This window comes from Taudactylus pleione, unplaced genomic scaffold (genome assembly GCF_031769625.1).
Source record: "Taudactylus pleione unplaced genomic scaffold, aTauple2 ptg000442l, whole genome shotgun sequence".
Taxonomy (NCBI): domain Eukaryota; kingdom Metazoa; phylum Chordata; class Amphibia; order Anura; family Myobatrachidae; genus Taudactylus; species Taudactylus pleione.
Window position 1 is genome coordinate 404,041 of NW_028284844.1, and position 24,878 is coordinate 428,918.

A 24,878-nucleotide genomic window follows, 5' to 3' on the forward strand; every position below is an offset into this window, starting at 1 on the left:
CAGGGCCAGATTAAGGGGGGTGATGGGGCGGTCACCCCGGGGGCACCACACACGGAGGGCCCTCACCACTAGCGCACGCAGGGGGGATTCTGAGTACCTAGAACCCCCCCTGATGGACCAATTTTCCCCTACACCGGCCGAAGTGGGGATGGAGTCAATACGGCAAGTCCCACCCCCATATCAATCGCACATCGCGGCATTACGGCGCGAGGGGGCCTAATAATGTGAGGTGGCAGCCCCCATTAGCAACCTTCAGCTGCTGTATAAAAATGTAAGTGTGTATGTGTACTGTTTTATTGTGTTTATATGTGTATGTATGTGTTAGTGTGTATATGTGTTTGTGTGTATATATGTGTTATCAGGGCCGGAGGGGTGACAGGGGCAGTCGTCCCGGGGTCCCCAATCTCTAGTGCACCTGCCGGAGTGGGGGCAAGCGAAATCACCGGATTACTGCACGAGGGGGCGGGCCTAATTATGGAAGGTGTCCGCTTTCATTAGCAACCAGCAGCTCCTGCATGTAAGTGTGTATGTGTATGTATGTATATATGTGTATGTATGTGTTAGTATGTATATATGTGTATGTATGTGTTAGTGTGTATATATGTGTATGTATGTGTTAGTATGTATATAAGTGTATGTATGTGTTAGTATGTATATATGTGTATGTATGTATATAAGTGTATATATGTGTTAGTATGTATATATGTGTATGTATGTATATAAGTGTATATATGTGTTAGTATGTATATATGTGTATGTATATAAGTGTATATATGTGTTAGTATGTATATATGTGTTAGTATGTATATAAGTGTATATATGTGTTAGTATGTATATATGTGTATGTATGCAGAGCCGTAACTAGACTTTTTGGTGCCCTGTGCCAGAAAGAGCATTGGCGCCCCCCTCATTTTTCAAAGGGACATAATGCACCCAAAAAACGGGAATGGCCTCATGGGGAAGGGCCAGGGAAGAGATAGGAGAGGCCAGGAGATGCTGGGGATGAAATAAGAGGAAGCTACAAGCAAGAATGATAATAAACAGAAATTTGACAGGCCCAAAATAGAGCCCCCTGCCCTGTGGTGCCCTGTGCGATGGCACCGGCCTCACTACCCTAGCTACGGCCCTGTATGTATGTGTTTGTGTGTATATATGTGTATGTATGTGTTAGTATGCATATATGTGTATGTATGTATTGTATATATGTGTATGTATGTGTTAGTATGTATATATGTGTATGTATGTGTTAGTATGTATATATGTGTATGTATGTGTTAGTATGTATATATGTGTATGTATGTGTTAGTTAGTATGTGCTTGTGTATATATATATATGTGCTATTGCATATGCAGTATGTGTTAGTCATACTTGCCTACTTTTGAAAAAGATTTTCAGGGAGATTGTGAAAGCAGCACCTAAGAGCGCGGCGGTAAAGTGGGCGTGTACTGCTACATCTGAGAGGCGTGTCATACATGTGATGGGCGTGTACTGCTACATCTGAGGGGCGTGTCATACATGTGATGGGCGTGTACTGCTACATCTGAGAGGCGTGTCATAACACTGACTTACATCCAAATGGAAATGAGCCCCAAAGCAGTTAGTAAGATCTACTTGTTTATGAAAACACACTGATACTTTTCAGAAAATGCCTGTAGCCGTAAGGATCACTGGGCCTGATTCAGAGCCGGACGCTATTTGCGGACGCTCATTCAGAAAACGGGGCCGGCTATTTAAATTGAGCGCTCGCTCTTTGAGGTCTGTTGATGCCTCTATGTCTGAGCGAGCGAACGAAACATGCGCTCGCTATTTTGTAAAGACGCCCCCTGGCCGCTGGCATCCTACTTCATCTACGCTATTTATTTGATTAATCGAGTACATCGAAAGGCGTCTGAACTGCTCGCAGTGCTTGTGGTTGGATATTCCTACCGCAATCATGCGAACAGTTCAGGCTAAGAAACAACCCAGTGACGTGGTCGATGACGCTGCTTTGTTAATTATGCACACCCTTAAAACGCCCGTTTTGACCGTTTGGCACGCCTGCGTTCGGATCTCCTCTCCCCCGTTTTCAAACACCTTCCCCTGTTACCACCCACAAACGCCTCATCCTGTCACTCAAATTAGCAGGCACTCGCTATTTTGCGAGCGCTCGACTTCCGACCGCAATGACTGGTTGGCACATGCGCATTACGACCCATACGCATGCGAAGATGTGCGAACGTCGCTCGGAGCGAACGAGCGGCCGCTTACAAGCGGCTCTGAATCAGGCCCACTGTGCCTTATACCCAATGCAGGAACATTATACTAATGAGCCCATTTAAATACATATATTGATGTTTTTTTAAATATAACAGCTTCATAATGGGGGTAAGGTACAATCAGGGAGATTGGTAGACTCTTCAGGGAGACAGGGAGATTGCTACTAATTCAGGGAGTCTCACTGACAATCAGGGTGAGCTGGTAAGTATGGCGTTAGTGTGTGTGTTAATGTGTATATCTATATGTATGTATTTATGTGTTAATTTGTATATATGTGTTAGTGTGTGTATACTGTGTATGCATAAGTGTTAGTGTGTTTGTATATGTTCAAAGGTGTGTATACTGTATGTGTTAGAGTGTATGTTATATATAAAATATACGTTTGCTGCATATATATATGTGTGTGTTTAACAATAGACAAGTACTCGAGTGGGGGAGGGGGTGTTGGGTTAGGCTCCGTGTGACAGGTAAGTGGGGTAGGCTCCGTGTGACAGGTAAGTGGGGTAGGCTCCGTGTGACAGGTAAGTGGGGTAGGCTCCGTGTGGCTTAAACCGGCTCTGTGTGTATGTGCTAGTGTGTATATATCTGTATGTTATTGAATATACAGTATGTGTTAGTGTTTACTGTGTATGTTTTAGTGTGTATATAGGAGTATGTATGCGTGCATATATATATATATATATATATATATATATATATACATACACATACAGTATATTGAAACCCCTCCCAGAAAATCCTGCATTTGCCCCTGCCCACACAGGGTTGGTGTTACCCTGCAGAGAACAGGTGTCCAGTGGCACTTGTTCCAGATGGGGGCTGAGGTGCTGCGGCTCTATCTATCTATCTACAGTATCTATCTATCTATCTATCTATCTATCTATCTATCTATCTATCTATCTATCTATCTCATATCTATCTATCTATCTATCTATCTATCTCATATCTATCTATCTATCTATCTATCTATCTACAGTATCTATCTATCTACAGTATCTATCTATCTCATATCTATCTATCTACAGTATCTATCTATCTCATATCTATCTACAGTATCTATCTATCGCATATCTATCTATCTATCTCATATCTATCTATCTATCATATATCTATCTCATATCTATCTATCTATCTATCTATCTATCTATCTATCTCATATCTATCTATCTAATATCTATCTATCTCATATCTATCTATCTACAGTATCTATCTATCTAATATCTATCTATCTATCTATCTCATATCTATCTATCTATCTAACTATCTCATATCTATCTATCTATCTATCTCATATCTATCTATCTATCTATCTCATATCTATCTATCTATCTCATATCTATCTATCTATCTCATATCTATCTATCTATTTATCTAAGTTGCTCTTCCCCTAGGTATAGAATGCATACAATTTGACCACTGTGCTATAAAAGATCGACAGTAAAAAAGTTTACACCAAATGGTCGACATTCCCTAGGTTGACAAGTACAAAAGGCAACAGTGTAAAAAATGTACAGGGATAAAAGGTCAATAGGTTCATATTGTCAACACATATGGTCAACACATTTTTTATATATATTTTAACCCTAATTCTAACCCTCGCCCTAGTGCTTAACCCCAACCTCCCTCTAGTGCCTAATCCTGACTGTCCCCTCCAACAGCCTAATCCTCCCCCTAGTGCCTAATCCTGACTGTCCCCTCCAGCAGCCTAATCCTCCCCTAAGTGCCTTACCCTGACTGTCCCCTCCAGCAGCCAAACCCTCACTGTCCCCTCCAGCAGTCTAATCCTCCCCTAAGTGCCTAACCCTAACCGTCCCCTCCAGCAGCCTAACCCTAATCCGCCCCTAAGTGCCTAACCCTAACCGTCCCATCCAGCAGCCTAATCCTCCCCTAAGTGCCTAACCCTAACAGTCCCCTCCAGCAGCCTAACCCTAATCGTCCCCTAAGTGCCTAACCCTAACTGTCCCCTCCAGCAGCCTAACCCTAACTATCCCCTCCGGCAGCCTAATCCTCCCCTAAGTGCCTAACCCTCCCCTAAGTGCCTATCCCTAACTGTCCCCTCCAGCAGCCTAACCCTAATCCTCCCCTAAGTGCCTAACCCTAACTGTCCCCTCCAGCAGCCTAACCCTAATCCTCCCCCTAGTGCCTAACACTAACTGTCCCCTCCAGCTGTCTAATCCTCCCCTAAGTGCCTAACCCTAACGTCCCCTCCAGCAGCCTAACCCTAATCCTCCCCTAAGTGCCTAACCCTAACTGTCCCCTACAGCAGCCTAACCCTAATCCTCCCCCTAGTGCCTAACCCTAACTGTCCCCTCCAGCAGTCTAATCCTCCCCTAAGTGCCTAACCCTAACCGTCCCCTCCAGCAGCCTAATCCTAACCCTAGTGCCTAACCCTAATTGTCCCCTCCAGCAGCCTAATCCTCCCCTAAGTGCCTAACCCTAACTGTCCCCTCCAGCAGCCTAACCCTAATCCTCCCCCTAGTGCCTAACTGTCCCCTCCAGCAGCCTAACCCTAATCCTCCCCCTAGTGCCTAACCCTAACTGTCCCCTCCAGCAGCCTAATCCTCCCCTAAGTGCCTAACCCTAACCGTCCCCTCCAGCAGCCTAATCCTCCCCTAAGTGTCTAACCCTAACCGTCCCCTCCAGCAGTCTAATCCTCCCCCTAGTGCCTAACCCTAATCGTCCCCTCCAGCAGCCTAATCCTCCCCTAAGTGCCTAACCCTAACCGTCCCCTCCAGCAGCCTAATCCTAACCCTAGTGCCTAACCCTAATTGTCCCCTCCAGCAGCCTAATCCTCCCCTAAGTGCCTAACCCTAACTGTCCCCTCCAGCAGCCTAACCCTAATCCTCCCCTAAGTGCCTAACCCTAACTGTCCCCTCCAGCAGCCTAACCCTAATCCTCCCCCTAGTGCCTAACCCTAACTGTCCCCTCCAGCAGCCTAATCCTCCCCTAAGTGCCTAACCCTAACCGTCCCCTCCAGCAGCCTAATCCTCCCCTAAGTGTCTAACCGTCCCCTCCAGCAGTCTAATCCTCCCCCTAGTGCCTAACCCTAACCGTCCCTTCCAGCAGCCTAACCCTAAGTGCCTAACCCTAACCGTCCCCTCCAGCAATCTAATCCTCCCCTAAGTGCCTAACCCTAACTGTCCCCTCCAGCAGCCTAACCCTAATCCTCCCCTAAGTGACTAACCCTAACTGTCCCCTCCAGCAGCCTAACCCTAATCCTCCCCTAAGTGCCTAACCCTAATTGTCCCCTCCAGCAGCCTAATCCTCCCGTAAGTGCCTAACCCTAACTGTCCCCTCCAGCAGCCTAACCCTAAGCCTCCCCTAAGTGCCTAACCCTAACTGTCCCCTCCAGCAGCCTAATCCTCCCTTAAGTGCCTAACCCTAACTGTCCCCTCCAGCAGCCTAATCCTCCCCTAAGTGACTAACCCTAGCTATCCCCTCTAGCAGCCTAACCATAATCCTCCCCCTAGTGCCTATCCCTAACTGTCCCCTCCAGCAGCCTAATCCTCCCCTAAGTGCCTAACCCTAACCATCCCCTCCAGCAGCCTAATCCTCCCCTAAGTGCCTAACCCTAACCGTCCCCTCCAGCAGTCTAATCCTACACTAAGTGCCTAACCCTAACCGTCCCATCCAGCAGCCTAACCCTAAGCCTCCCCTAAGTGCCTAACCCTAACCGTCCCTTCCAGCAGTCTAATCCTCCCCTAAGTGCCTAACCCTAACTGTTCCCTCCAGCAGCCTAATGCTCCCCTAAGTGCCTAACCCTAACCGTCCCCTCCAGCAGTCTAATCCTCCCCTAAGTGCCTATCCCTAACTGTCCCCTCCAGCAGACTAATCCTCCCCCTAGTGCCTAACCCTACCTGTCCCCTCCAGCAGCCTAATCCTCCCCTAAGTGCCTAACCCTAACTGTCCCCTCCAGCAGCCTAACCCTAAGCCTCCCCTAAGTGCCTAACCCTAACCGTCCCCTCCAGCAGTCTAATCCTCCCCTAAGTGCCTAACCCTAACCGTCCCCTCCAGAAGCCTAATCCTCCCCTAAGTGCCTAACCCTAACTGTCCCCTCCAGCAGCCTAATCCTCCCCTAAGTGCCTAACCCTAACCGTCCCCTCCAGCAGTCTAATCCTCCCCTAAGTGCCTAACCCTAACTGTCCCCTCCAGCAGCCTATCCCTTATCCTCCCCTAAGTGCCTAACCCTAACAATCCCCTCCAGCAGCCTAATCCTCCCCTAAGTGCCTAACCCTAACTGTCCCCTCCAGCAGCCTAACCCTAATCCTCCCCTAAGTGCCTAACCCTACTTGTCCCCTCCAGCAGCCTATCCCTTATCCTCCCCTAAGTGCCTAACCCTAACTGTCCCCTCCAGCAGCCTAACCCTATTCCTCCCCTAAGTGCTTAACCCTAACTGTCCCCTCCAGCAGCCTAATCCTCCCCTAAGTGCCTAACCCTAACCGTCCACTCCAGCAGTCTAATCCTACACTAAGTGCCTAACCCTAACCGTCCCATCCAGCAGCCTAACCCTAAGCCTCCCCTAAGTGCCTAACCCTAACCGTCCCTTCCAGCAGTCTAATCCTCCCCTAAGTGCCTAACCCTAACTGTTCCCTCCAGCAGCCTAATGCTCCCCTAAGTGCCTAACCCTAACCGTCCCCTCCAGCAGTCTAATCCTCCCCTAAGTGCCTATCCCTAACTGTCCCCTCCAGCAGACTAATCCTCCCCCTAGTGCCTAACCCTACCTGTCCCCTCCAGCAGCCTAATCCTCCCCTAAGTGCCTAACCCTAACTGTCCCCTCCAGCAGCCTAACCCTAAGCCTCCCCTAAGTGCCTAACCCTAACCGTCCCCTCCAGCAGTCTAATCCTCCCCTAAGTGCCTAACCCTAACCGTCCCCTCCAGAAGCCTAATCCTCCCCTAAGTGCCTAACCCTAACTGTCCCCTCCAGCAGCCTAATCCTCCCCTAAGTGCCTAACCCTAACCGTCCCCTCCAGCAGTCTAATCCTCCCCTAAGTGCCTAACCCTAACTGTCCCCTCCAGCAGCCTATCCCTTATCCTCCCCTAAGTGCCTAACCCTAACAATCCCCTCCAGCAGCCTAATCCTCCCCTAAGTGCCTAACCCTAACTGTCCCCTCCAGCAGCCTAACCCTAATCCTCCCCTAAGTGCCTAACCCTACTTGTCCCCTCCAGCAGCCTATCCCTTATCCTCCCCTAAGTGCCTAACCCTAACTGTCCCCTCCAGCAGCCTAACCCTATTCCTCCCCTAAGTGCTTAACCCTAACTGTCCCCTCCAGCAGCCTAATCCTCCCCTAAGTGCCTAACCCTAACCGTCCACTCCAGCAGTCTAATCCTCCCCTAAGTGCCTAACCCTAACCGTCCCCTCCAGCAGCCTAACCCTAATCCTCCCCTAAGTGCCTAACCCTAACAATCCCCTCCAGCAGCCTAACCCTAATCCTCCCCTAAGTGCCTAACCCTAACTGTCCTCTCCAGCAGCCTAACCCTAATCCTCCCCTAAGTGCCTAACCCTACTTGTCCCCTCCAGCAGCCTATGCCTTATCCTCCCCTAAGTGCCTAACCCTAACTGTCCCCTCCAGCAGCCTAACCCTAATCCTCCCCTAAGTGCTTAACCCTAACTGTCCCCTCCAGCAGCCTAATCCTCCCCTAAGTGCCTAACCCTAACCGTCCCCTCCAGCAGTCTAATACTCCCCTAAGTGCCTAACCCTAACCTTAAAAATAAAAAATAAACACATTTTTTGTGTTGACCATTGGTGTGTTGACCATTTGAGCCTGTCGACCTTTCAACCCTGATGACCTAGTGCATGTCGGCCATTTGGTGTCGACCTATTCTTTATCGACCTTCATTTGGATACCCAATTTGACAAGTTTCTTTCTATATCTCTGTCGCCTTCACTACTACAGGGCAGCCTGACCACTGTTATTATATGCTGCGATTACAGCTTCCCATGACGTATCTCAGTTATCTTACGCTTAGGTTTGAGGTCTTGTGCAGATGTTGATGTAGCAATGTTGCTCCAGTTTCTGTGATAATCTTCAAAGGAGACAGACTTTATCCTCCTGTGAAAACAAGCAGCCACGTATCAGGCGCAGAAGGATCACCTTATCTCCCTTTTGTTACATGTCCTGAATATATAGAACACGGCTTCCCCAAAGTACATCTGCAGCCTGCACAGTCCAGACGCAAGCGTGTCGTGGTTAGCGCCTGCAGCATTTTCCGCAGTCACACTCATTTCGCGCCCATGTTCACACAAATATTCTGCGCCTCCTTAGGGACTTGGGGGGTCATTCAGACCCGGTCGTTAGCGCCGATGCGCTCGGACCGGGTCGATGGCCCCCCACAGAGCATGCGCACGACGGCGCAGTCGTGCGCATGCGTGAGACCCGCTACGACCGACAGCGCCGGTCGCAGCGGGTCTCGATCCAAAGGGGGCGAGCTGTCGATGTTGATTGACAGCTCGCCCCATTTGGAAGGCGGGCCGGGGGGGTGGCAGCCCAAACGGGGGCGTTCCCGTGGGAACGCCTGCCGTTTGGGGGAGGCCCCACTGACATCACTAGTGATGTCAGTGGAGAGCTTCCGGCTCTGACAGAGCCAGAAGCTCTCCGGGGCTTACGACAACTGAGACCCTACCCTAGGGTCTCGTCGTAAGCCCCGATGGGCGCGATGGTCAATGACCCTAGCGGTCGTTAGAGCTGTGGGTGTAAACCTAACGACCGAAACAGAGGCGGGCGGTCAGGATGCAAGCGGCCGCCCAGTTTCTGAGTGACCGCTTGCATCCTCCGACCGCCTCTGAATGAGGCCCTTGATGTGAGTGTTTTGCACAGAAATTAGGTCACCTGCTGTGACTTGTGGGTGCGGCCTTCCCACGTGAGTGACCTCCTAACTGCGAGGTCACGTCCCCTATTTCCGTGCGCAACGGTCCCTCTTCCCGAGGTAAAGAAGTTGGGAGGTATGCTAACAGCCAGATAATATCTGATCCCTGAAAATAAACAAATTACACCGGCAAGGTCATGAGGTGATCGCAGTGATATCAGATACATGCCCAATGCGGATTTGAAACTGTTTCATCAACACAGTGGAAGAATTCTGGTGCCCGTTTTGTATTATACTGTGAACACTTGTGAGAATGTGTGTCGTGGTCTCGTAAATGGCTTCCAGGAAGAAGTTATCAATCGAAAAAGCGGTCTGCCATAGTCACTTTGAGAAATGCAGGGAATATGGGACAGATTCCACTCAGCTTGTCAGACCCGTGCTGCTCTGACGGAAACGAGGGAGGAAAGCCTGTCAATCGCGACCGTCAAACGCAGCCTTGTAGCCTGTGGTTTGAAGGGGAATCGATATGCTAAGGTAAATATAAACTTAGGGTTAAGGGTGCCTAACCCTAACCTCCCCCCCAAGTGCCTAACCCTAACCCCCTCTAAGTGTCTAAACCTAGCCCCCCCTTTCCCGTAGCCTAAACCTAAGTCTCCCGGGTGGGGGTAGTGCTTAACCTAACCCTCCCGCGGGGGTGCCTATCCCTAAGTCCCCCCCAGGAGCCCCTAACCTAACCCTCCCCCCCTTACGATTGTCCGCGCCCAGGTTAACCTTCGATCGGGATGCCGGGCGTCGGGCTCCCAGCATAGGTAAATTGACAGGCGTCGGGATTTCGACGACTGTCATTACACCCTTGCCGGGATTAGACAGTCGGGATGCCGACGGTTGGCATTTAGACCGTCGGCATCCCGACTGCATACCGTTTGAAGGAATGTGTTGCAGCCCGAAACCCATTGCTTAGGCTCATAAATCAAAGAAGAGGGTATTGTGGGCAAAAAAGCACAGGACGACTAGTCAGTGAAAGAAGGTTCTTTTCACAGACGAATCGAAGTTTGAGGTGTTTGGGTCCAAGAGGCGCAAGTTCGTTCGTCGTGCGACAGGTGAGCACATGCTTCCTGCCTACAGTCAAGCATGGAGGAGGTTCCATTATGGTCTGGGAATGTTTTGAAGGAGGAACAGTTGGTGACTTAGTAAAAGTTTAAGGAATCATGGACACCAAACGGACCACAACATCCTGGTGCGCCATGCCATCCCTTCTGGCGCACGCCTTATTGGTCGTGATTTCACAATACAGCAAGATTACGACCCAAAACATTCCTCCTGTCTTTGAAAAAAATATGTTCAGTCAAAGCACCGACAGCAGGAGCTGAAGAACATGGTATGGCCACCCCAGAGTCCTGATTGCAATCCCATTGTTTTCCTCTGGGATCATCTGGGCAGGTGTGTTCGAGATGTGCAAGTAAGGAGCCAAAATCACCTTTGAGAGTTGCTACAAGACAAGTTGCTGCAATCGGAGCTGAAACTTTAGACAAAGAAAAATGTAAGAAAATCAGAAATCAATTGATTTGTAAACCATGGGCGTGTAAGCACATTCTCGATGTCGAAGAGTCTGCGTCTGCGCACGACCTGTTCGGTGCATGTGCAGAACGGGTTCTGCGATCTTGCTGGGAGCAGCATGATTGACATGCTGCGGCGTTTAGGGGGCAGAGCGGGGGCATGGCTGGGCGCCGTTCCATGAAACAGAGGCGTTTTCCGGGAGGGACGAGGCCAGGGTCTGCGTCGGCGAATGCAGATTCCTGGCGTTTTGCATGACCAGGCACCGGCCAGGCTGCCCGATGGACAGATATGTCTGCAGATCTATCTGCCATTGGCTGTGCAGCGGAGCCGACGCGATGTCTGTGAACAACGTCGTTCACAGACATATCGCTGGTACACACTGCCCGACGGGCACCCAATTGATCGCTCCAAAATATATCTGTCAGTGTGTATCCAGCTATAGTGTTACATGTAATAAACAACCTCTATGCCCCCACAATCTCACAATTAATAATTAAGCACTAAAAGGGACTAGAACAATAGCAGCATTTAAAAGAAATGGCCTAAAGCAGGTGTCTTCAACCTTGGCCCTCCAGCTGCTGTGGAACTACACATCCCAGCATGCACTGCCATTGTTTTAGCATGCTGTTATATCAAAAAGGTGGCAGTGCATGCTGGGATGTGTAGTTCCACAGCAGCTGGAGGGCCAAGGTTGATTACCCTTGGCCTAAAGCAGTGTTGGCTAACCTTGACACTCCAGCTGTTATGGAACTACATAACCCAGCATGCACTGCTACAGTTTTGCTATTAGGGCATGCTAAAACTGTGGCAGGGCATGCTGGGATATATAGTTCCACAACAGCTGGAGTGTCAAGGTTAGCCAACACTGGGCTAAAGTGTTAGTAATCAAGATGTTGAAGTGAAGCAGTTCCTTATTACACTAATAGGGCAATTCAGTTACTGGGTTGGCTACTGGGTTGGCTACAATTTAACGTGCCGGAATGGCACATCTCGGTCATCAACCCCTAGAGCTGTGCAGGAAAACTAGTGCTGTTCAGCATACCATAATAGGAAAACATGTGCGTAACGTGATGTTCGGCAGCACACAAAATCCTAATTGACTGGCACTTAAGAGCCGTACCAGCTCGGCCCATCATCCTGCTAAAAGTGCATCTTAGAGCTGTATTCCATTAGGTGCGAAAAGCCGTGATCGCCGAAAATGTATCACCAATTGCGTCTTTTCACCAGGCGGAAACTATTCGCTGTATTCAATTGCAAAGACTTTTCGCGTACGCGGAAAGTCAATGCAATGTAATAGGCGAAAAAGTTTTACCCTCGAATGCCCGGCGGAAAAAAGTGCAGAATTGAGGTTTTGGGGTGCAAAGGTGCGGAAACCACTCAGCAACCTTAGGACAGGCCCCCAAAGGTGCGGAAACCACTCAGCAACCTTAGGACAGGCCCCCAAAGGATAACTGTGTCAAAAACATTCTAAAAAAAAATAAAAGAACACCCCAAAAAATGACTTTGCAAAAAGGGGGTGAAAAAGTACAAAGTTGGTGTACAAACTTAAAAACTAACAAAATAGACTTTGGGGGGTCTGCATGTATGGGGGAGGTGTTTCTTTGATTGCAGGTGCTTGCTAAGGGTGCGTTTTTCACACTTTTTAAGACCTCACTTTTGCGAATTTTAACCATGCTAGCACCCATTTTCATGTACCCCAAATTTGCTGGGACTAGTTATTTCCACCCAAAAAAACTGCTAAATGCTATTCCTCACCACTTGTGCAAAGACGCTAATTAGCAGCTAATGAGAGCATTTAAGTACCCCAACTAGCTTCAGCAGGTCTATTCGGGGGTATCTACCATGATCCCCAATGTTAGTGTTATCTTTTGAGGGGTGTCAGGCTGATTTCCCCAAATCTGACAGCACCTTTCGCCTGTTTGCTTTTCGCCGGGACGCGTATTTGCGTTCTTTGGAATTGAATACGGGGATAAGCGGGGATGCGCCCGATAAGTTTCCGCGGCCAAAACACGCGATGTAGGCAGAAACTAGATTCCGCTGACGGCTGCAAAATTATTGCGGCTAATTGAATACGGCCCTTAGTTACGAATCGCAAAAAGCCCATTGTGACCTGCCAGGAGCTTCCATTGTTTCAAGTGCTCCTCCGTTAGCCATGTGCGGCGCGTTTAGAGAGAAACAGCTGTCTGCACGGGCAGTAGGGAGGTGTTGGGCGGATTGAAGACATTCCTAGTGGGGAAAAATAAAGCAGTCTCTGTCATATGCTTGGTTTTGTGGACTAGTACAGGAATGAAATTATAGTCTGGGGTGTGATAGATTATTGAAATGTGATATATGGCCACTATGCAAAAAGACTGCAATTGCTCAGAGACGGCAAAGGTCTGGCCTTAGGGCCTGATTCAGAGCCGCTCGTTCGCTCCGAGCGATGTTCGCACATCTGCGCATGCGTATGGGTCGTAATGCGCATGCGCCAACCAGTCATTGTGGTCGGAAATCGAGCGCTCGCAAAATAGCGAGTGCCTGCTAATTTGAGTGACAGGATGAGGCGTTTGTGGGTGGTAACAGGGGAAGGTGCTTGAAAACGGGGAGTGGAGATCCGAACGCAGGTGTGCCAAACGGTCAAAACGGGCGTTTTAAGGGTGTGCATAATTAACAAAGCAGCGTCATCGACCACGTCACTTGGTTGTTTCTTAGCCTGAACTGTTCGCATGATTGCGGTAGGAAAATCCAACCACAAGCACTGCGAGCAGTTCAGACGCCTTTCGATGTACTCGATTAATCTAATAAATAGCGGAGATGACGTAGGATGCGAGCGGCCAGGGGGCGTCTTTACAAAATAGCGAGCGCATGTGTCGTTCGCTCGCTCAGACATAGAGGCGTCAACAGACCGCAAATAGCGAGCGCTCAATTTAAATAGCCGGCCCCTTTTTTTCAACGAGCGAGCGCAAATAGCGTCCGGCTCTGAATCAGGCCCTTAGTTCACTCCGAGCAATGTACTAAAACATCCACATGTAATAGAGACAGTCCCTATATCCACATACACACATAAGCCATTTATGAAGCTAAACTGAGCATTTGCAGTATATTAGGAAAAAAAGTGATTATGTATTTGAGTGTTTGAGTTGATACTAAAGGGGTCGGAGTCTTTGATGCACAATTTATACTTTTCCCACACTGTCCTTTGTGGAGGTCGTACCTGAGATCAGAGTGTAAATGTGCAGCTTGCAGAGCACTGCGTAGATCTTACGGACAAAACAAGGCACTTTGCGGAACGCATTCGGTGCACTTTGTAATAAACCACCATAGTGCTTTACCAGGATCAGTCAGGAAGGACGGAGAGTGGGTGTACACCTATGTATGTGTGGGTGGATTAATAGGTATTTGGGCAAAATGTCATAAATAAAAATGTCGACATGGTTAAAATGTCGACACTTTCAGAATGTTGACATTTAACATGTTGACACCAGGAATGTCGATATTAAATTTTTTGTGTTATGTTTAGGGTTAGGCTACAATCGTTGATATATTACTTGTCGTCCTAATGTCCACGTCGACATTTCACCCTACACTCAGTTAATAGACATAATGTAACGCGCTGCGGGGTCAGTTTTCTCAGTAAATGAGCTCCAGGACGTCTGGTGTCTAACAAGTTCCTGAATTATACTGCACCTATATGGGAATGCCAGCAGAGACACAAAGTAACGTTCAGTGAGAGGCCCTTTTAGAACAATGAGAACAAGACGAAACAGTTAAAGTTCTGAGAGGATAAATCACAGGCTAAGGAAGGAATGTCTATACAAACTCTCTGCCCTATGCTTTGATGATAAATTATCTCCTGGAAGGCTCCCTACCCTGCAGTGTGCACAGTTGTTTTCACTTTTCCACATCCTATGGCTCACCAGCTGTTGTGGCCCTCACAGAACCAGCCTCTGGCTGTCAGTGCATGCTGAGACTTGTAGTTCCATAAAGCTGGTAAACAACAGACTGCCTACCTCTCCCCTATATGACCAAGCATTGGAGGATCCTTGCTCCAAAGCCTCGTGTCCTCCCAGGTATAGTCCTTGCTCCAAAGCCTCATCTCCTCCCAGGTATAGTTCTTGCTCCAAAGCTTTGTGTCCTCCCAGGTATAGTCCTTGCTCCAAAGCCTTGTGTCCTCCCAGGTTTAGTCCTTTCACCAAAGCTTTGTGTCCTCCCAGGTATAGTCCTTGCTCCAAAGCCTCGTGTCCTCCCAGGTATAGTCCTTGCTCCAAAGCCTTGTGTCCTCCCAGGTATAGTCGTTGCTCCAAAGCCTCGTGTCCTCCCAGGTATAGTCCTTGCTCCAAAGCCTCATCTCCTCCCAGGTATAGTTCTTGCTCCAAAGCTTTGTGTCCTCCCAGGTATAGTCCTTGCTCCAAAGCCTTGTGTCCTCCCAGGTTTAGTCCTTTCTCCAAAGCTTTGTGTCCTCCCAGGTATAGTCCTTGCTTCAAAGCCTCGTGTCCTCCCAGGTATAGTCCTTGCTCCAAAGCCTTGTGTCCTCCCAGGTATAGTCGTTGCTCCAAAGCCTCGTGTCCTCCCAGGTATAGTCCTTGCTCCAAAGCCTCATCTCCTCCCAGGTATAGTCCTTGCTCCAAAGCTTTGTGTCCTCCCAGGTTTAGTCCTTGCTCCAAAGCTTTGTGTCCTCCCAGGTTTAGTCCTTGCTCCAAAGCCTCGTGTCCTCCCAGGTTTAGTCCTTGCTCCAAAGCTTTGTGTCCTCCCAGGTTTAGTCCTTGCTCCAAAGCCTTGTGTCCTCCCAGGTTTAGTCCTTGCTCCAAAGCTTTGTGTGCTCCCAGGTTAGGCCCCCATTTATTAATTATCGCAATTGCAATGCGATTGGGCATGACATTACCGCCCACGACCGCATTGCGAGATGCAATCCTATCGCCGGAATGCATCATCCGGCACATGCAGGGATAGAGGCTCTGAAAGGAGCCCGTCCCTGCAATGTGCCTGTAGAGCTGCCGGGGCTACTGTACATACACGTCCACCATTGCCAGGGAACCCACCGCCAGCTAATTATGCGCAGTGTAGCCCATAGGCTACCGAGGCTAACGCTATCTTCAGATGGCCATAGCTGCGGGGGCCAATATCCGGAATGCATCACATTCTAGATGTTGGTAAATTTGGCAGCAACGCATCCCCCATAGAAACCTATGGGGGAGGTGGCTGCCTGCAGGAATGCAGGGATCACAGCAGGTATCTCCTTCATGCATCTGGGGGAAACTTAATATTTGCGGTTAACCCCCCAAAATTGGTGTTTTCGGGGATATAGCCGCAAATATAGAATGCTAAATGGCCCCCTTAGTCCTGTGTGTATGGTTTAGAGCAGAGGTTCCAAAATGCAGTCCTCAAGGCACCCCAACAGTTCAGGTTTTACAGATATCCATGGTTGAGCACAGGTGGTTAAATCAAATTGACTGAGGTACTAATTAAGTCACCTGTGGTCAAGCATGGATATCCTTAACACCTGGACTCTTAGGGTGCTTTGAGGGCCAAGTTTGGGAACCTTTGACTTAGAGTAAGCGGTGAGTTATTACAATGTTACACAGTAATGATACATATGTGTCAGAGATTATGAGCCATGTCCTCCTCTCTTCTAATACAACATTGTTTAGCAGATTGTGTAGGGGCATCTGATCAACCCAATGGCAGCATTTCGCACAGCGCTATAGAGTTGGGCGTATACAAGTTTTGCAGCAATTTTTTTTTTACTAGAAAATACCCTTTTCCATGCTGCGCATGAGCAGTAATAATGAGCATGTCTCAGTCTGTATACAGAATGAGAGATATCCCCCCCCCCCGCCACTAGAGAGACAGAACAGGGGAGAGAAGGACGGGCTGGCGTAGCCCAAGTACAGTACACGTTGTATGTAGCGGGGAAGCAGCCGCATATGGTCTCACAGGAGGCCTTTCTGTTGCAGCTATGCCCACCCTGGTGCAGGATCACCATCGGCACAGTATGCCACATAAAATAAATAAATAATAACCTAAAAAACATTGTGCCCCCAAACAGATCAACCTGATAGCAACAAAACTGGGGGGGGAGCATAGGATCTCCCCAAAATTCCCACTGCCAGCACTATACTTTGCCAGCCAAGAATAGTGGCATTGCAGTAGGGAAACCCGCCAGGTGTTTCCCCCTGCTGTAGTGACACCCAGCCCTAGGATGGGCAGCAGAGGACAATATTCCCTGGGGATCGGGCCATAAATAAAATGGGCCCATCCTGCCTTCCATAGGAAACCTCTACATTCCCCGTGGGGCTTCTTCATTCCCTAGGGGATGAGACGAGTGGGCCTTCATCATTCCTTGAAGGTTGGTCCTCTTCATTCACCAGGGGTGGGATGTGTGGTCCTTCATTCCCCAGGGGGTGAGATGAGTGGGTCTTCATCATTCCCTGAAGGTTGGTCCTCTACATTCTCCGGGGGGTGGGATGTAGGTCCCCTTCATTCCCTAGGGGATGAAGTGAGTGGGTCTTCATCATTCCCTGAAGGATGGCCCTCTTCATTCGCCAGGGGGTGAGATGAGTGGGTCTGTGTGGTTCTTTATCATTCCCTGAAGGTTGGTCCTCTACATTCCCCAGGGGGGTGGTGGAATGTAGGGTCTTCTTCATTCCCTAGGGGATGAAATGAGTGGGTCTTCATCATTTCCTGAAGGTTGGTCCTCTTCATTCCCCAGGGGTGGGATGTGTGGTTCTTCATTCGCCAGGGGGTGAGATGAGTGGGTATTTATCATTCCCTGAAGGTTGGTCCTCTACATTCCCCAGGGGGTGGGATGTAGGTCACCTTCATTCCCTAGGGGATGAAGTGAGTGGGTCTTCATCATTCCCTGAAGGGTGGTTCTCTTCATTCCCCAGGGGTGGGATGTGTGGTGATAGTCCTTCATTCCCGGCAGGTGGGGTGGGGAGAGAGATGAGTGGGTCTTCATCAATCTCTGGAGTTTGGTCCTCTTCATCCCCAAAGGGTGAGGTGGGGGGGATAAGGTTGTCTCCTGGCCCTGATGTAACTTTCCCCACCACACTCACTCTTCAGTCACCGGCCTACCAGACTCTCCTGTGCTCCTTTCTGCAGTCGGCGCAGTATGGTGACTGACAGCATAAGAGCAGTAGATGACAGGAGAGGGAGCTGAGATATTCTCCCTCTCTAGCCCACACTCCGCTCGATGTGTCAGTCACTGCGCCTGTAATGCAGGGAGCGGCCACAGCAGGGGAGGAGGACAAGTGCTGCCTCAGGTGGATTGATTTGAGGGGGACACTCCTGATTTATGCACAGAATTACTACCACATAGAAAGTCCAGATCTGTCCATGTCCATAAACATTTCCTTCTCTCACCGTTAGCATGGTGACTGGGAAGAAAAGTAGGTGCATTTGTGCTGTCCTCACCTTTTCATCTGGTTCTCAAATGGCCCCCAATGTCTTTCACATTTTCTCACGTCCCATAATGACGTCAGGACGTGATTCAACATATAGAATTTGGAAACTGTACAGCGCTACTTGGTGCTGTTCTCAGGGCCGTCTAAACAACATTGTAGGCCCTGGGGAAAGCAATCCACCCACTCACGGGAATATAAATATGTAAACGGTCAATAAAATAAGCCTTTATATTTATTGGTACTTTCAACAAATTCAATGTTTAAACATAAAAAATCATGAAGTAAAGTAAGAATTACAGACACCACATCCCTCTTCTCCAGCTCGCAGTGCAGCTCCTTCTCTGCATTGCAGCTGCTATTAAAGTATGGGGGGCCCACTGAGACAGAGGGGCAATCTATCTTACAAACACAATCAAAGCAGTTGGGGAGCATCTTTCATCTTTCTCTGCCTGCCTCTCAGCCGGCTGCCCTATGCACGGAGCGAGCGGCCGCACACTCCAAGTAGATGCCCCCCGGCCCAGCTCAAAGGCCCCTAGAATCTTGGGGCCCTGGGCAACTGCCCAGTGTCCCTATGCTTTAAGATGTCCCTGGCTGTTTTCTGCTGCTTTTGAAACTTTACACACTGTTATTCGTTTTTAAATGCACGACTTCAAATTCTCCTTCTACTCAGACATAATTTGTGATCCAAAAACCCTACTCAATCCTACTCTCACCCCGAAATTTCCATTTAGGTGGCTCACCCCATCCAGCACTGCAAGAGGATGTATGTGTAAACTAGAACCAGAACTGTAGAAAGCAATTAACTCAGCCGCTCTTCGTTGCTTCGCATTTGATAGATGTGGTGCCGCTGAGTGACCATGAGGAATAGCTCATAGTGCAGCTAATATCAGTAGACAGCTCAATTTTCAGCACTATCTGGCAATATCCTCCAGGATAAATACCCTTAATATGGTCTGTGATGGATTGAACTTGGGTGCGATCATACTGGCTGGAGAATAGACAAAGCTGTAACTTTATATATCAGCAAAAAAAGCAGATATATTCTATTATGCCTCCCGCCCCCCTGCTCCTAGTATTTAATAATGCTGATCTACGTTGAGCACAAAGGAACAGATGCAGGCTTTGTAGTACCACAAAACTGTCACATGGGGGCAGCATTAGCCAAAAAGATTATAGAAATTAGTTGGTCAAAAACAAGTATGGCAGACGTTGCATACACATCCTCTGTTTATTTGCTCAGGAAAAATGTCTATGCACTGGGAAACAGTCAATAGCTTCTGGAGCAAGAGACACCGAAGCTCTGTTAAGACATTTTTCGATGGAGAAATAGAGATTGGGGATTTCCTGGAAATGTTTCATTACAACATTTCCATGAATCAGCAGCAGCAGCACGAGAGGCCTGTACGAGCCTGTGTGAGATCATGGTGTTGCATGTGCCTTGGCTGAATGATGGGCAGACTGCAGATGGAAAAACAGCGGGCGGGCTGGCCATCCGCTTGAAGATAGACAGATAATGGCATACATGGGCGGATACTCCTGTCTGTCTGCCACTCCCCTTTAGATTGTAAGCTCTCACGAGCAGGGACCTCTTTCCTCGTGCTTTTTCTTCCCTTACTTATACTATCATCTACTCTATATTTCCTACAATGGCAACAAGCCCTTGGGTTCTGCCACCCTGCTGCTTACTTGAGTATTATGACGGCTGATGCAGCAATGTTTATAAGCAATGTCCTTGTCCTGCAATGTTTTCTTGTCTTGCTCATTCAGTTTATGTACTTTGTAAGGCGCTGTGGACCCCTTGTGGCGCCATATAAATAAAGGAGGAGAATAGTAATACTACTACTCGCAATAGCATAAGATAGCAAGGCTGCCGCAGCCGAAGACTCGCCAGTCTCAAAATCAGGCCCACAATCTGCAACAACTATAATTCTGTATAGTAATTATTTTCTGTGGAAGTAAAAACTGTGCATATTGGAACTGTGTTCAAAACATCAATGCTTACACACGTCATACACATATCATACACACGTCATACACATGTCATACACACGTCATACACTGGTCATCTCCAGATTGGACTACTGTAACCTCCTCCTATCTGGCCTCCCCAAATCCCATCTCTCTCCTCTCCAGTCTGTCCTTAATGCTGCTTCTCAGCTCATCTTCCTCTCCAAACGCTCTACATCTGCCTCCCCTCTCCTACAAGCCCTCCACTGGCTCCCCTTCCCCTTCAGAACCCAATTCAAGGTTCTCACACTCGCTTACAAAGCCCTCACCCAATCTTCTCCCATTTACATCTCTGATCTCATCTCCCTTCACTCTCCTGTCCGCCCTCTTCATTCAACTAATGCGGCATATGCCGCCTTTCATGCCAACTGATTACTTCCTCCCACTCCCGCCTCCACGATTTTGCCCGCGCTGCTCCCCACCTCTGGAACTCTCTCCCACTCCCCATCAGACTCTCCACCTCTTTGCAATCCTTCAAACGGGCTCTCAAGACCCATTATTTCATCAAAGCCTTCCAGCTGTCATTCTAACTCCCTGATACATACTCCTTCCTCCCTGCCTACCCCATCTGTGTCACACCTGTTTGTCTGCCCCTCCTTTTTAGAATGTAAGCTCTTACGAGCAGGGCCCTCTACCCTCTTGTGCTTCTCCCTACTTTAGTTTCATCTACTTCTTTCTCACCACTAGGGCACCTAACACTTGGCTGCTTATGCTCTGTTGCTTATCTGGGTGTTATGGTCACTAATGTAGCAATATATATTATCCATGTTCTGGTCCTGTAGTGTATTGTTCTGTAAGTCGCTTGTCAACAATTTGTTTATGTACTGTGTAAGGCACTGTGGAACACTTGTGGCGCCATATAAATTATAATAATGAAAAATCATACACACGTCATACACACATCATACACACGGATGGACCATGAACTCGCTCATTGGGGGCAGATGCAACTGTAAATATAATTTCATCCCTCCCACCATGGTCCTGAAGCAATCTGATAGTATACACACAAGAGGCAGCGTGGTCACTCCACGTTGGGGATGCCATGTTGGTGAAGTGCCATAGTCGAAGCACCAGGCTACTCCCAGCCTCCCTTCCCTCACCCAAGCTAACCCTTGCCATGTACACCAGTGGCAGATGTATTCGGCACCTGCTTGCCACGCTGAAGGGCAAGTAACCCCCAACTACCCAGCAGTTGGGACAAAGCTGCTGACTGTGGGTTATTGGCAGCAGGGCAGTCCCCTGAAATCTGAACTGTCCCCCCTATATCAAGACAGCAGGGAGGTATGTGAACTGACCATGTGAACAGCATGTAAACCTATGCTCCGCAAATTACCCCATTGCCATACCTACAAACTGCCATAATTTAGGCAGGACAGTCCCGATTTGAGGGCCCTGGGCCTGATTCAGACCTGCACGCTAGGCTGCGTTCGCACGTAGTCTGTCGATGTTTGCAATATGTGCATGCGTACGCATTGCAGTGCGCGAACCAGTCCATGCGATCTCAAAACGATCGCCCCTTAAGCATAGACGCCTTGCTAGATTGAGTGACAGGACGAGGCGTTTGTGGGTGGGGACAGGGGTTGGTCGATGGAAACAGGGGAGCGGTTGTGCGAACGAGGGCGTGTCTGAGCGTCTTAACGCCGTTTCAAAGGCGTGCATAATTAAGAGGCAGCGTCATGGTAAATGTCACATGGCTGAATTACACACAGCAGCACTCGCAGTGCTTGCAGTAAGGTATGGTCAGCCACAAGTGCTGCATATGGGTCCGATGTTACTCGATGTTACCGATTGTTGCATACACATCCTGGAGATGACGTGTATCACTAAGGGAAAGTGGGCATCTTAAAACAGGCTGGTGGGCGTCTAAATACGCACCGCGATCGCACGACAAAACATAGTGGGCGTGCTAATGCCTTGGCGTGCAATTGCGGAATTTGCATACTTTGGTTGCGTGCGAACGCATCTAGCGACCGGGTCTGATTCGGGCCCTCTGTCCCAATTGTATTTCATGGGCCTAGGTTGGGTGGTGTGTTCATATCTGCTCTATGGTAAATAATGGAAGTTTGGTGTCACAATGCTCCAAAGTTAAGAAGCGTGCATTGCGTATAAGTCACATTTGGAACTATGGTGATACAAGAAGAAAGAAAATGATAGCTTACTAGAAGCGCAGTGACATCGCTATATCAGGAAAGTTACTAATACGTTGTCATGGCATTCACCTCATACTGGAAGACAGCATGTGATGCAATCCATGCGATCTGGCATGGATTGCAAGGCCTTTCTAAGATCTAATATGATCGCTTTATACCATTACAAATTTATTGTAGAACACAAATGGTTAATCAATGTAATATACCTTTCTGCAGGTGCAGAGTCGGGGGTCCGTGTCCTTCGTGACGTGGTGTAGTCTTGTACTGAGCCAGCTGCAAATGTCAGATTACACGTTAACGAACATAATGACTTTCTGACGGTCTGCAGTAATGACAGAGTAATGTCTGATACATGAAGAGCTAAGGAGCCTGATTTCTTTTTACAATCAGAGCCTGGACTCCTAGTGGCCTAATGCTTTGATTCGCGGGTGTCATTTTGGCAACACCCCTTCCCATACACCTGCGAATCGCGGCTTTATGTCACGAGGAGGTGGGGCCTAATGATGTAATTTACATGGCCTCGCCCCCAACAAGAGCTGCTGCATTGCATCTTCCCTCTGAAGGTGATTGTGAAAGGCAGGGGTCAGGGAACTTTTTTACCTTTTACCCCAAAATATATTTAGATACGCCGACGTTACCCCCTTGATTTGAAAGGAAGGAAATCATATAGTAATGCCCCCATAGTTATGCCCCTGTAGTAGTGCCCCCATATAATGTCCCTGTAGTAGTGCCCCCATATAGTGCCCCTGTAGTAGTGCCCCCATATAGTGCCCCTGTAGTAGTGCCCCCATATAATGCCCCTGTAGTAGTGCCCCCATATAGTGCCCCTGTAGTAGTGACCCCATATAATGCCCCTGTAGTAGTGCCCTCATATAATGCCCCTGTAGTAGTGCCCTCATATAATGCCCCTGTAGCGCCGCTTGTACAAAAAAAAATGACGTCTCTCCCATAGTGCGCATGGAGAGGCAGAAGCTGGAGTTCAGAAGAGAGCTCCAGCTAACGCGGCGCTGCAGGGAAGGAGCCGGACGCCCTCTGGTAATAACATCTCAGCGGGCGTCTAGCTTAGAGCCTCCCTGCGGCACAGCCAGGTATGCATATGAATCATTCTATATTATAGAATGATTCATATGCATGCCCGGCTATCCGTCCATTACCCCCAGGAATTTCATTTTTACCCCATGTGGGGTAATTTACCCTTGTTCCCTGACCACTGGTGTAAGGGGTATAGGCCCTGATTCAGAGCCGGACGCTCTGACAGAGCGCTCGCTCTGAATCAGGGCCATCCTTCTTAATTTTTAGAGCGGCCTCCTGGTCGCTCGTACACCTGTGGATGACCACCCACAGCTACAGCGAGTGGCCAGGAAGATGGTCGCGATGGTCAAGACTATCGCGACCATCGGACTTGCGACGAGACCCTTGTGGTAGGGTCTCGTTGCCGCAAGCCCTGGAGTGCTTTTGGCTCTATCAGAGCCGAGAGCACTCCCACTGACATCACTTGTGATGTCAGTGGGGCCGGCCCCAGACGGTAGACGTTCCCATGGGAACGCCTCCATCTGGGCAGCCACGCTCCCGGCACGCCCACCAAAGGGGGCGTGCTGTCACTCAACATCGACAGCACGCCCCCTTTGGTACGAGACCCGGAGCGACGGGTTGCCCGTCGCTATCCGGGTCTCGCACATGCGCACAACGGAGCCGGCTCCGTCGTGCGCATGCGCACTGGGCCAACATCGACCCGCTTGCGAGCACTCATCGCTCGTGAGCGGGTCTGAATCAGTCCCATATTTACGAAAGTGCGCGTTTTCAGAAGTGGAGATGTTGTCCATAGCAACCAATCATATTGGAAATCTCCGTGTTTGTAAATGCTTTACATTTGTTTTTAATGCATGTAAATAGGAATGATTGTAGATACCATGAGCTCTTATCGTACCCATTGCCTGTTTTTGTGTGTTGTATTTTGTCTTGCATTTTTTGGAACACTACTATTTTTATGCCTTTACCACATGTCCATGCATTTTATAGCCTAGTTCTGTGATTTCCAGAACTAATGTGTCTCTGTTTACAGCGGGAAAATAGTTGGAGGAAGAGCCAGCAATGGGTAGTCCTTGCTTTTGAAATGTGGTCAATGGACCATCAATAGTCCCAGATTTTATAGATCGGTCCCTGGTCATTTTTATTACTAAGAACATCCCTTTTTTTTTTTACTCAAAACTGAACAACAAGATCCCTCTTTTTCTGCATGTTTGGTGCACTTTCTACCATCTATCCTTATTTTCTGGGCTACATTATTTAAAGCAGGAATCCCATGACAAAATGTGCTGTGTTTGTCTATTAAATGTAAAACCCTGTGGCTGGTTATAGGAAGAATCTGGGGAATTGCCATTATTCATGCTGTTATTACTAATTTATACCTCTGCGCAGTGACTACCATGGCAACGTTATTCACAACATGCATTGAGCAGAGAAGCTTTGGAACACCTCTATGAGCTCTGCTTGGTGCCTTGTACATTTTTGTGTAACAGTGGAGTGGGGGAAGACAGGAAGGTGGAGCTACAACAATGAACTATTCAATGGAGAAATCTTAAGATAGACAGCTGGCCACCATGTCCGTCCTTCACCATGTTTATTAACTGAAGCTCCTTCCTCTTCTGGTCCTGGAGAAGTCTTTCCCCCTTTTCCTGCGTGGGCTCTCCTGTGGATGTCAGCCAGCTTGGAGTAGC

General features: G+C 48.6%; 1 protein-coding gene across 1 annotated transcript in view; it reads right to left on the reverse strand.

Moving 5' to 3' along the window:
- UBE2U (ubiquitin conjugating enzyme E2 U) overlaps nt 1-24,878 on the reverse strand; it is a 79,965-nt gene that overhangs the window by 13,752 nt on the left and 41,335 nt on the right. Inside the window, 2 exon segments of the mRNA XM_088447810.1 lie at nt 8,220-8,308; nt 22,368-22,434. Coding sequence (XP_088303936.1) covers nt 8,220-8,308; nt 22,368-22,434 — 156 coding nt within the window.